Source organism: Callithrix jacchus, chromosome 19 (assembly GCF_049354715.1).
Source record: "Callithrix jacchus isolate 240 chromosome 19, calJac240_pri, whole genome shotgun sequence".
Lineage (NCBI taxonomy): Eukaryota > Metazoa > Chordata > Mammalia > Primates > Cebidae > Callithrix > Callithrix jacchus.
This window is the reverse complement of record NC_133520.1, coordinates 19,102,025-19,115,699: the sequence shown is the minus strand read 5'-3', so window position 1 is coordinate 19,115,699 and position 13,675 is coordinate 19,102,025. Positions and strand designations below refer to the sequence as shown.

The following is a 13,675-nucleotide window of genomic DNA, read 5'->3' as shown; positions in this document are numbered from 1 at the left end:
TTTCATTTAAGTTGAGCCAATGATACTCCACCTTGTGGGGACTTTATGAACCTGGGGCCCAGAAAGTTGGCAGAAACTGTGAGCTATAAAGCTCGATAGCTCTCAAGGGTCGTGTTTCCTGGCATAGGGGCAAAGCTTGTGGTGAGCAAGCAAAATCAAGCTAACATGCACAGAAGTAGAGATAAGAAGTAGAAAGTATGGTGATAGCATTGGGGTTTCCAAGTCTAGCTGATCCTGAGGCGAGGGTTCATTTCTGTACTTATATCTTTATAATTAACTTTCCATTTTCCTTAAGCTAATTCAAATTGAGTTGCTCTCATTTGCAACCCAAAAAAGTATTAACTAATGTACAATTAATTGAAGACAGAGCAGCTTGTTGGAATGTATGGATTTAGAGAGGCAAGTATAATTCAAATTTGTAATGTAACAACTATAAACAAAATAAGTCAATTACATATATCAATGAAGCTCTGATATTTATTTTAAACAGAAACTAATTTATAATTACAAAAAGACAATATTATTTTATAAAGATAATTTGCCTTACTTTGTTTAACCTCATGAGTGCTAGAAAAAAAGACAGAGTATCACAATAACTAATAGTATAATTTTTCATGGCACTATGATTCATTAAAAAATGAAATATTAATGGCTTTAACTTGGTTTTTCACCAGGTTTGTATAATCCAGCCATCTTTTTTCAGATAATTACAATTGGTAATAAAGCTTAAAGTTTAAAAGTGTTGGCTGGGTGCACTGTCTCAATTTGGGTGCAGTGGCTCATGCCTGTAATCCCAGCATGAGGGAAGCCGAGGCAGGAGGATCGCTTGAGCCCAGAAATTTGAGACCAACCTGGGTAACAAAGTGAGACCCTACCTCTACAAAAAATAAAAATAAAAAAAGTTATCCAGGTGTGGTGGTGCATACCTCTGGTCCCGGCTCCACAGGAGGCTGAGGCAGAAGGATTGCTTGAGCTTAGGAGGTTGAGGCTGCAGTGAATCATGTTCACACCACTGCACTCCAGGCTAGATGATGAGAGAGACCCTGTCTGAAAAAAAAGTCACCCTTACTCAAATGCTCAAAACCTCTGAATAACATAATATTGACTAAATTTTAAATATATATATTTGTGTAGATACTTGTTAAATCTCCTCTTATGCAACTACATAATTGCTAGGTAGTATTTTTTTTTCCATTCTTTTAGTGGTTTAGTCTTTTTCAATTGAACAGCTTAAATTAAATAAAGGAAAGTTCCAACTTTAAACATGAGTTGTTTCTTAAAAGTATACTGGGAATTTTGTAACTAGGAACATACTTTCCCATCAAGATGATATTGCTATCAATAGTGGTTAGTTATTTTGTGTGGCACATGACAACTACTTAACTAGGTGAAATTACTCTTCCCTTCCTTTTTGAGTTGTTCTTCCCACATGATTCACCTTCTACGCTCAATTTTCCACTGATATTTCAGCCACATCACTAGGTAATCAGCTTTGTGGTTCTGGAAATAAAACTATCATTCAAAATAACACCTCTATGAAAAACTAATTTGAAATTCAAAATACCAAAAACATTTCCATTTCATAATCATAAGACAGGAAATTAGTTTGACTAACTCCTGTCGCCCAAGCTGTAGTGCACTAGTGCGATCACTGTTTACTGCAGCCTTGACTTCCCACTCAGGTGATTCTGCCACCTCAGTCTCCTGAGTAGCTGGGACTATAGGCATGTGCCACCATACCCGGTAATTTTTTGTATTTTTAATAGAGACGGGGTTTCATCATGTTGCCCAGGCTGGTCTTGAACTCCTGTGCTCAAGCCTGTCTCAGCCTCCCAGAGTGCTGGGATTATAGGCATGAGCCACCATGCCCAGCTTGACTTCTTTTATTCTACTTTTCCTATCTGATCTCCTGTCTCCACAATACATGATGGTAATTGCTTGAATTATATGTTTGGAAACTGTTTTGCAAATAATTTGTTATAAAGAAGAATGAAAAATGAAAATGAAGAATCTCTTGAGCATTCCCTAGTACATAAAGGTATACAGACTGAAGATAGTTTTGGAGGTGTAAGATCAAGATTAGAAACAATTTTTCTCATTGGGCAGGATGTGTAATTAATAAAATGTAAAACATTTAAATTATAAATAATTGACACTCCCTAAAATTAAAAGTATCAAACCCATAACATACTTTAGAAATAAGAATATGTAAGACACAAAATTAAAATCTGACTCCAGGTGGGTTCTATGCAAACCCAGAATCTATATGAAATGTTGGGTGAGGAAAGCCATATGATATTTTCCAACATCAGTCTCAGAAATTTTCCAGCTAGCATTTGGAAACATAGTTTTTTTTTGGTTTTTGTTTTTTTTTAAAGGCAATCTTGGTAGGAGAATTCTGCATTCTAATCCAGAGGGAAATGCCATGAGTACCCAGTGGTCTTAGCCTAAACTCCTGTACTCAGCAAGTTTGAAACTCAAGTTCATCACACATACACACACAAATAAGTCTCCTGAGCAAATGATAGTGACATTAATCTGGGTTATGGAAACTCACACAATCTGGTCATTTACTTATTAGCTGTGTAATTGGTGAGGAAAGGATTATTAAAATTTTTGGGCTTTCAATATGAAATTCTTTAGAAGTTTGAATCATTGGATTACTCAGAGCTAGCCAGAAAGCACAAACTCAGAACTGTGGCCTCAAGTTCAGATCAATGTCTTGGAGTTCAAGACTGTTTTAAGAGAAGCTGCCTGGGGAAAATGTCATTAACTAAACATTTTACCTGAATCCTATGGATGTCTATCATAAACTCTCATGGAGCTTTCCTAAAGTATTGACATTTTAATTTTTTCTGAGTAGAACAGTATTTATTTGATCCTTCAATAACAATTCTTGCTTGTAGCCAGTTTTCAGCACAGTGCCGGCTCCACAGATAGTCATTGAACTAATGAAAATGGTAAAGGATGACTGTCTATTGAGCATAAACTGCGACTGAGGGAGAAGTTATAGAAAAGCAATGGAAGACAGTTTCTGCTCTAGATTTACAGTCCAACCTCACTTACGTAAGCGTAAAATATTTTCTTCTTTGTGTCAGTCCCTAATATAGCTATTTTGCTCCAGGAATTAGCATTTCCTCCACTAGGGAAAATCACTAAACTCCCTGTTTCTCAATGTTGTTTACGCTGTTGATTGTCCAGGTCCTCAAATTACGAAGTGAAGTTGAGAGTTGGGTAAATGGTGGAGCAGTTCAAGTGCCTTAAGTAAAAACTAAGCGGCTAATTGTTGTGATCGCGGTTGACCTCGGACTGTTCACAGTGCTCACAGGTTTACAAATTTAAAAAACCTGCATGTGACATGCTTTCCAGGTCCTTTGTCAAAATGTCTGTCTTACCCCTACAAATGTGCGTTTGCAATTGTAGACAAATACCAACTCTTACTTCCAAGAGGTAAACCAAGCTCTGGGTGGCAGCAAGGTCTATCAAGAGCCAGGCTATGGGGTGACGTGAGCGCGTGCAGGTGTGTTTTTGTGTTTGTGTGTGTGTTTGTGTGTGAGAAAGAGACACTGCTGTGCTCAGGATTCCTCTCTCCTCTTTGCTTTTTGCCAACTTGCTGTCTCTCCACTTCACAGCGGAGATGTGAGACGGCATGTGGCTGATTCGGGCAAAACAAAACAAAATAAAACAAAACCAAACCTAAACAGACCTTCCTATTACCAAATCTGAGAGAGTCAGTGGGTGGGAATACTTTTCAACCAAGGAGACCTGTCCATGGTCCTGACCACATCATTTGCCACTCGCCTCCTCCTCGACTCCGTTTACTGCAAGTACCGGACCATTGGGCGCCCGGAGTCAGGAAGCTTGGGCCCGGGCCCCCACTACGAGCTCGGCGCGCCTCGGACGGGTCTCGGGCGCCGGCCTATGGCTGTCCGGGTCGGGCACCTGTTTAGAATCCCGGCGCGAGGCGCGGTGGGGGAGGCGGGGAGGGGTAGGGTGGGGGCGGGGCGGCGTCACGTGCCGCCACAGGCGGCGGCGGCGGCCCCGGGAAGGTTCCATTTCTTCCGCGGTCGGCACTCGCGGCGCTCGGCGCCCCTCCCTCGCCCCGCCCGCGGCGCCCCTCGCGGCCGCGCAGCCGGGCGACTCCGGGCCGGGCCCCGCCCCTCTCGCTGGCGGCCTCCGTGCGTCCTCCGCCCGCCCTCGCGCCCCGCTTCCCCCACCATCCACTTGGTGCGGTCCATGGCAAGCACATCATGGCGATTGAAGGTAAGTGGAGGCTGACGGCTGGGAGCGAGGACGGGGACCGCCCAGCTGGCGGGGGGTTCGGAGGCGCGCCGGCAGGCCGAGGCACTTACTGAGCCGCCTCCTGAGGGTTGGAGCCGGCTGAGGACGTGCGGGGGTCCCGGCCGCGTCTCGGGAGGCGGGTGGGCGGAGCGGCTCCGCGGGGACGCGGGGCTCGACTGGCTCGCTCGTCCCGGCCTTCGCGGTTTCACCGGCCTCCCGGCGGTCGCACGCGGAGCAGAGCGGGCTGGCGGGCAGGTACAGCACCCGGGCCGCCGCCTCCTGCCGGCTGCGCGGAGTGGGGCTCGGGTTGCGGCCCTGCAGACCCCGTGGGACGGGCTGGGAAGAGCGAAGGGCCACGGAGAGCTCCTTCTGCACCCTCCTTGCCCCCCGCCGCGGCAAAACGTCCTTCCGCAATACCTGCCTTCCTGCGAAACTGAGAGTCCAGTTTTTTGTCCCCTTCCTAATCCTTCCTAATCACTTGGACTGGGTTGCACTCTGTTCCCCTTCTGTTTGCTGTTGTAGGGGTCCAGGAAATTGGGGTTAGGTTAATGGCCTCCTCAAGTGGTTTTGTTCCCCCCCAACTCAAAACTGTTTTTTTCCATGAAAAGAAGTAAATACGTCTTTACAACAAGCACACATTCTTAGAATCCTGCAAATATCATTCTGTGAAATGTTATAGTGCCAACAATGTTCATATTTCAAAAAGCAGCTTAATAAAAATTAAGTTCCTAGGTAAGGTCGTTGACACTAAAATGTATTTTTCTCTTGTTCCAGAAACATGTAACTGGGACCAAGTATGTATATTTTGCCTTGTCTTTAAGAAAGATATTGTGAAAATTAACTTCACATGTCTAGGTTGTTTATGTGAAAGATTACATAGGCCCTGTCTTTTAGATTTACTCAAACAGTGAAAGTAATTTGTAAATTTTTCCTGTGTATCCATATTCATCTGTACAGCTATGCAGAGTACCTGTTATCATTATTTGTCTAAATTGAATGTGTGTTCCTAAATAAAACTTTTTAAAGCGTTTCCCTTCTAGGTGACCAATCACTGGTAGCATGCATCTCTGGGGACTTCTTTTTGTCAGATCCTGTGGACTCCAAAACAGAGTTAGCTGTGTGTTTATCTTTTTTATTTAAGAGAGTGAGTACCTGTTATATGCAAGACACACATTCATACAGTTTCAGTTGTCTACTTTAGTTAAAATGGTGGGGAATAATCTGTGGTATTCCTGTTATCTGGAGCAGTACTTTCAATGTTTATTTTCCTCACCGTCCTTTTACCAAAGGTTGAAAATCAAGAAACCAAATCCACTGATTTACATTGTGTACTTTATTTTTCCAGCTAGTTTGTGGGTAGAGTTTCTTGTGAAGCCGCGAAGGTAGAAAGGTTTAGGCAGAACATGAGGAAAATCCTTCAGCTAGATACCATTCAGATATGATGCTCTAACTTGTAATTTCTTAAAATCTTTTCAGATTTTTTTTCTTAGTCCTTCCTTTCTTTCTTCTGGCAGTTAAATGTTACTGATTCCTTTTCCATGTCACCTGATGGCATTTTGCTCTGCCTACTACTTACATGTTTAAAGAGTAAGATTTTTTTAAATCCTGACATTCTGGAGATTCTTCTGTGTTTGAGGTACTCTCCTATTTTCATACTGAAGCATTTGCCTGAGGTTTCATAATACAAAGATCAGGAAGTATATCTTTTCTAGTTTGGCAAAGAAACTATAATTAATATTAGCACTTCAGATAAACATGGCAGTTCGAATTAGTCTAACTGTGCTCCTTATCACATAGTAAAGTAGATTCATTATGCATACCCTCTCCAGTCTGTGTTATGGAGTAAAATGAGTTCTGCATGAAACTCTGTACTAAGGACATCTTAGAAATTTAGGGGCCCAAAAGGACAGCTATCTTTTCAGTGAAGTGTTTCTTAAAACAACCAGTTTCTTCATTCACCTATTAATTCGATAGATGCCCCCCGCTTTTTTTTTGGTATGGTACCTATATACAGTGTTCATTGCTAGATTCCATGGTGCCAAAAAGATGAATAAGACTGTAATCCTTCCCTCAAAGAGTTCATGTTTTATTGGGAAAGACAGATAATTTTAAACATGCAATTACAACGTAGTGTGAATGCTAAGAGATGGATCATCTTTCCTTTGTATAAAAACATTAAATGATGATGAGTCTAACACTGCTTTTTAGGCAGTAATTCTCATATTCATAACATATTTGTATTTGGCCGAATATCTGCCATTCACTAACATCTGTCTACCCATCCTAGTTTTGCTTTCTGTAGCAATAAATTAAAATCCCACTATTCTCTCCATATATGATATCCCTTCTGCCATTCGAAGACAGCTCTGGAGTGTTTTCTGGGTAAAATACCCACTTCCCTCCTCTGGAGGATCTGTAGTTGTTTGTTTTAAAATTTGGAGTATAGTAGTGCATCATTTCATTCCAGTTATACTGTTGAATAGCATACATTAAAATTGTTATACCACTCCTTCACTTGTGTATAATCCTATTAATATAACTTAGTATTAGAATAGCTTTTTTGGAGCTTCATGTTAGCTCAGAGCAAGGTTATAATCTACTAAAACCACAGTCTCTTTTAGCTGGACTACTCTCAAGGCATGTTCCTGCAATCCCTTGCTTAGCTAACCAACGTTTTGAACTGAACAGGTCTTTTGTTTATCTGCTAAGCATACTCTCATTAGCTATGGCTCAATGTTTTAGCCTTTGAGTCTAGACTTTAAGTACTAGGGATTGTTTTTATTTCCTTCTCTGTGTAAACCTCCTATTTTACAAACAAGATTTTTTTCTACAAAGTAATTATTCATTTCCTCCTTTTATCAGATGAGTAACTACTACTAAAAAAAAAAAAGACAAATATAAGATGATAGAGTTACCATATTGAGCTAACATAATTCCAGTCAGAGGTAAAGAAGTTACGCATAAAGGTGTAATTTTTAGAAGGCATTTTGAAATATTGATGAAAGTAGTTGCACATCCTTACTGTGGGCCTAGTGGTCTGGCAATCCCAGGTTTGGAATCATTGTTGTACCCTAGCCTATAAAGAACTTGATGTGATGTTACTGTTATCCAGCATATTAATTCTTCTAGTGTTGACTTCTGTCAATCTGATAGTATTGACTCTTTTTGTTGTATTTGAAATTTCCTCCTCTCAGTCTTCATGTACTTGACCTAAGTTCGAGTGGCTTCCATTCTTAACCCTGTTGCCATTGTCTGCTTTATACACACTGCTGTAATTGCATACATCGAACAATTTTGTAATCACTTATTTACAAATTTGTTTTTCCTGTCTGTAAATTTCTAGAGGTTAATGTCTTATTCACTTTTGTCCTCTTAGATTTTATATAGTACCTGAATACAGTTGTCCCTTGGTAACCATGGGGGAGATTGGTTCCAGGTCCCCTGCAGATACCAAAATTTGAGGATGCTCAAGTTCTTTATATCATATGGCATAATATTTGCATATAACTTGTGCATACCCTCCCATATACTTTAAATCATCTCCAGTCTACTTGTAATACCTAGTACAATGTAAATGCTCTGTAAATAGTTCTTTAGGGAATAATGACAAGAGAAAAAGTCTGTGTATATTCAGTACACATACAAACACTGTAGGCCTAACTACATTTTCCATGCACAGTTAGTTAAATCCATAGATGCTGAACCTGCAGATATGGCGAGGCAGCTGTATTTTGTATGAACTCAAGCCAAGTTTCTTGGATTGTTTTGTGGAATGCTGTACATTATTGTAGATTATGCCACTGCCAAGAAGCATATTTCTAACACAGAATTTTTCTGACTTGTATTTCCAAATAGTGGCCAGATACCTTCACATGGGTGTTCTCAGCAATCAAAAATGTTTAGCTAAAAATATTCACAATGTCCCAAAGTTGTCATCACAGTCACCAAATCCAGCCTCCATGCAAATTTACCCCCTGCTCTGTGCAGATTTACTATCTGAGTGGTATTTTTAAGTAACCAGGTATCTGAGTTAAAAACCTGGACACCTACCTTGTCTCACAGTTCACCTCCCACGTCCTGTTTGAACACTAAGTCTTGCCAAGTCTACAACTCAAATCAATTTGTGCTGCTTGGTGTCTTCACATTAGTTTATGCCCTTATCACTCATTAAGAGACTTGGATTAGTTTCCTAAGTACTCTTATTTTCCAGTGTTAAGTTTCCTTCCAATTCATTTTCCAAAGTAGTGCTAATTGTCTTTGTATTATAAAATGCAAATCTGAATTTTTTAAAACCTTGAGATGAAGTGAGTCCTTGATGATCTAACTCTTGCCCTTCCTTCATTCAGTCCACATTTTTCTGTATCTTCCATTAGAATATTAGAAGACTGCAAACTTCGTCACAGTAAAAAATAAACACTTGTTACATTACTATATTAACTTTGATTACTTAACTTCTCTGAGTAACATTTTTAACAAATGTAAAGTTAAACTAGCTGGAATCTGTGTATGTATGTATATGTGTGTATATATGGTGCATTTACTTTTTTTAATGTACCTTATAATTTGCTACATACATATATTCTATTTTTAAAATAATGAGAAGAATTCTGAGATGTTCTTTAAGGTTTCTTTTGGCTCTAAGATTTCTAAGGCAAATTTAGACTTTCAAAAGCCATTTGAAATATTTAGTTTAAAAATCCAGTAGATTTACTTTTGAGTAATTTACAGTTTATTCAAGGTTCCTTTTCTAACTCGCTAAACAAAATTAGAAACACACAGGGAACATTAGAGATATAATTGTATTTCATTTTTTGTTGTTTTAAGTTTGTATTAGAATGCAGCAGTGCACTTTGGGAGGCTGAGGTGGTTGGATCACTTGAGGTCAGGAGTTTGAGACCAGCCTGGCCAACATGGTGAAACCTTGTGTCTACTAAAAATACAGAAATTAGCTGGGTATGGTGACGCATCCCTGTAGTCCCAGCTACTGGGGAGACTGAGGCAGGAGAATCACCTGAACCTGGGAGGCGAAGGTTGCGGTGAGCCAAGATTGCACCACTGCACTCCAGCCTGGGTGACAGCAAGATGCTGTCTCAAAAGAAAAAAGAGAGATTGTCGCAGAGCATACTAACGGGGAAAGCAGAGAGAACCACATACTGCCTTAATTTATACAATTTGATATTTGTTGAATAACAATATTTGCATTATCAGTTTCTTTGAAAACATTATGTTTGTACAGAGTATATGTATGGTAACATAATAGATTTTTTTCATGAATTTTATTTCTGGTTAGCTGACTTTATTCTTTTATTTTTTTCCCCCTGAATCCTAGTCGATTACCACCTAATATGAAAGTGCCTATATATGAATAATGTAAGACTGAACAAACCACTACAAATAAAACATTTCAAGCTTTTGAGTAAAATGATTATATTAAATTTGAACCCTTGATTTACCCTTTTTTAGGAGAAAATAGTGACAACTCAGGAAACTGTTATTAGGATTTTACGAACAAATTTTTAAGAGCCACATATGTGTTCAGAACAATTTCTTATTTTCATATTTTAGGAGCGTATTAGAATTGGTATTCAAGGTAATATTTTGAGCCATTAAGAGAAGTTTTAATGAATATTAAATTATCTTTGATATTCTGAACTTAATGCAGTAATGCATATTAGTAGCTTTAAAACACGATCTGGTGCAAAAGTCAGAAAGGTTTTGTTTTATTCTCCGTTAACTAGAAAATTCACTTAAGTAGAACACCTTTTTTTGTGAGCACATAAGGTTTTATGGTGTTTCGTTAATGAGCATCTAGCAGTCAAAACCATAATTGACTAAATGAATTGAATTAAAAAGTAGTGTAAAGTTGGAAAAATGGATTAATTTGTGAACAGTAAATTTAATTTTGTAAGATAAAATTCATACCTCTTAGAAAAGACTATTGAATAAATTCATAGGAACTTATATGGATCAAATGAAATACCATAGCATGCTTTGAAAATTATAAAGTGCTCTAAGATATTGTTTATTCGAGACTTAGTTTATATTATGTGATGCTGGTGGGGTGGTATGTGTTTCAAAGTGTAGGCTGCTATTTAATAGAAATATCATAGATAAAGTGAGTTTATAAAAGTGTAGAAAGGATTTGACTTATTCAGACTATTTTAACTCTACAGTAATTGCATAACAATAGCAAAAAGTAAAGGAATTCAATTTGGGAGGATAACTCCCAGAGGGTTGGAGGCATAAAGGTTTTTTTTTTCTCTTTTTTTTTTAAGAAAAAATTCAAAAAAGAGGACAGGTTAAGAAGTATGAGAAAGTTAACATTTATTTTGGAGTATTTACGTGGCAGAATGTTTGAAATTCAGTGATAACTGTAAAAGCGAAGAAAACATCCTCCAGAGCCTGAACTGTAAGTTTTCTTTGAATTTTATATTCTACTGGTGAAGAATGCAAAGGGAATGAACATTTTTTGGGTGCTTGCCATGGGCCAGGCAACATATATTCAGTTTTTGTCATGAGTAGCACCGCTCCTCCTTCTCTTGTCTGCAGTAGACATCTGTTTTATTAAGACATCTTTTTTCCTGCCAGTTGTGGACTTGGTTTCAGAATCCTTGGCAACACTACCCTCCACCCTCACTCCAGCAGATACTACCAGTCCATCAGAACTAGTATACAAGATGAAAGCTATTTTCTGTCCTGAGGTTATTATTACCATTTTACAAATTACTTTAGCTATTATTTTTACTTACTCCAAAGATTAAGTGACAAGCACAAGGTTTACAAAGACAGCACTAGCTGTTGCCGACTTTAAAATTGAGGTCTGACTCAATTCAGAAGCAGTGATCTTTATGCAACACTGTGTTTGAAACTGGTGACCAAAACTGGTATTGTTCCTTGAATGATCTAATTATGGACAAAACTAAAAGATGTTTAGAGGTTAGTGACTGTGGTCTAAGTGGATTATGTTGGTTGGGGGAGTTGGTAGCATTAATAGTTTTGTGCTTATGATGTACAGTATAGGTGTCTGCATAAGAATTAGCTATAAAAGAGTTTACAAATGTAAGTTAGGTGATCATTTAAAGGCTCTGACTAATACATATGCTGGAGAATAATCTTTAGATGAGATGGAATTTAAGACATTTCTAAAGTAGCCTTTCAGTGTTTGACCAAGAAGAAATAAGTAGAACCTGTAAATTGTGATTTAGGCTAATGGTCAGAATAAACATGGTAGACAAAATACAGCTGAATTTGAAAAGAACTCTTAGATCCTTTTAAAAGGAACTAAATTTTTGGGTTTAATTTCATTTTTGTGTACAGGCAAACCTAATTGTGCTTCATTTTACTGTAAATTTACAAATTTGCATTTTTTACAGTTTGAAGGTTTGTGGCAACTCTGTGTTGAATGAATCTGTTGGCACAGTTTTTTAACAGCATGTGCTCACCTTGTGTCTCTGTGTCACATGTTGGTAATTTTTGTAATATTTGAAACTTTTTCGTTGTTATTATATTTGTTATGGTGATTCATGATCAGCGATCTTTGATGTTACTCTTGTAATTGTTTTGGGCTCTATGAGCCATGCCAGTATAAGATGGCAAACTTAGTTGATAACTGTTGTGTGTGTTCTGATTGTTCCACCAACCAGTCATTCCCTCAGTCTCTTTTCCTTTCCTCAGGCTTCCCTATTCTCTTAGGCACAATAATTAATAGCCCTATAAATGATCAGTGAAAGGAAGAGTCACATGTCTGTCACTTTAAATCAAAAGCTAGAAATGATTAGTCCTAGTGAGGAAGGCATATCAGAAGCTGAGACTGGCTAAAAATTAGGCCTTTCATGCTGGTAGGTGAAGTTGTGAATGCAAAGGAAAAGTTATTGAAGGCAATTACTAGTGCTACCTGCTCTAGTGAACACATGAGTGACAGGAAGGCATAACAGCCTTATTCCTGATAGGGAGAAGTTTGAATGGTCTGGATAGGAGATCTAACCAGCCACAACATTCCCTAAAGCCAAAGCCTAATCCAGAGCAAGGCCCTCACTCTCTTCAATTCTGTGAAGGCTGAGAGAAGTGAAGAAGCTGCAGAAGAAAAGTTGGAAGCCTGCAGGGGTTGGTTCATAAGGTTTAGAAAGAAGCTATCTTCATAACATAAAAGTGTGAGGTGAGACAGCAAGTGCTGATGGAGAAGCTGCAGCAGGTTGTCCATAAGATCTAGCTGAGATCATTGATGAAGGTGGCTATACTAAACAACAGATTTTCATTGTAGGTGAAACAGCCTTCTATTAGACGAGATGCCATCTAAGAGTTTCATAGCTAGAGAGGAGAAGTCAATGCCTGGCTTCAATGCTTCAAAGGACAGGCTGACTCTTGTTAGGGGCTGATGCACCTGGTGACTTTAAGTGGAAGCCAGTGCCCATTGAGCATTCTGAAAATCTTAGAGGTCTTAAGAAAGATGCTAAATGTACTCTGTGTATGCTTCATCAACGGAATAACAAAGACTGGATGATAGAACATCTGTTTACAGCATGACTTATTGAATATTTTGAGTCCACTCTTGGGTCCTACTGCTCAGAAAAAACGATTCCTTTAAAAATGTTACTGGTCATTGACAATGCATCTGCTAACCCAAGAGCATTGATGGAGACATACAAGCAGATGAATGTTGTTTTCCTGCCTGCTAGCACAACATCCATTCTGCAGCTGATGGATCAAGGATTAATTAAGACTTTCAAGTTTTATTATTTAGGAAATATGTTGTGTAAGGCTCTAGCTACCATAGATAGTGATTCCTTTGATGAACCTGGCAAAGGAAACTGAAAACTTTCTGGAAAGGATTAATCATTCTAGATACCATTAATATTAACATTAATAGGAGTTTGGAAGAAGTTGATTCCAACTATCATGGATGACTTTGAGAGGCTCAAGACTTAAGTGGAGGAAACCACTAAAGATGAGGTGGAGCTAGTAAGAGAACTAGAATTAGAAGTGGAGCCTGAATATGTGACTGAATTGCTGCAATATCATGATAAAACTTGAACGGATGAGGTGTTGCTTTTTATGGATGAGCAAAGTGGTTTCTTGAGATGAAATCTACTGGTGAAGATGCTCTGAACATTGTTGAAATGACAAAGGGTTTAGAACATTATATACACTTAGTCGATAAATAAGCAATAGGGTTTGAGAGGATTGACTCCAGTTTTTAAAGTTCTACTGTGGGTAAAATGCTGTGAAGCATCATTGCATGCTACAGGGAAATCTTCCATGAAAGGAAGAGTCCATTGATGTGGTAAATCTTCATTGTCTTATTTTAAGAAATTGCCATAGTCACCCCAGCCTTCACCAACCACCACCCTGATGGGTCCACAGCCATCAAGGTGAGACCCTTCACCAGCAAAAAGAT

At 38.8% G+C, this 13,675-nt stretch overlaps 1 protein-coding gene across 9 annotated transcripts in view; it reads left to right on the top strand.

Annotated features, from left to right (window-relative positions):
- The first annotated feature begins 4,022 nt into the window (after positions 1 to 4,022).
- The window catches only part of SYT14 (synaptotagmin 14), a 202,131-nt gene continuing 192,478 nt past the window's right edge, over positions 4,023 to 13,675 (top strand). For 6 of the 9 annotated variants that reach the window (XM_002760561.6, XM_003735228.6, XM_078356411.1 and 3 more), the window contains exon 1: positions 4,023 to 4,263. In XM_002760561.6, the coding sequence (XP_002760607.1) occupies positions 4,251 to 4,263 (13 nt within the window). In that variant the 5' untranslated portion in view covers positions 4,023 to 4,250. Of the gene's footprint in view, positions 4,264 to 4,316; positions 5,076 to 10,214; positions 10,691 to 13,675 lie in introns of those variants that run through there. The other 3 variants (XM_078356408.1, XM_078356407.1, XM_078356412.1) reach the window with 2 other exon arrangements.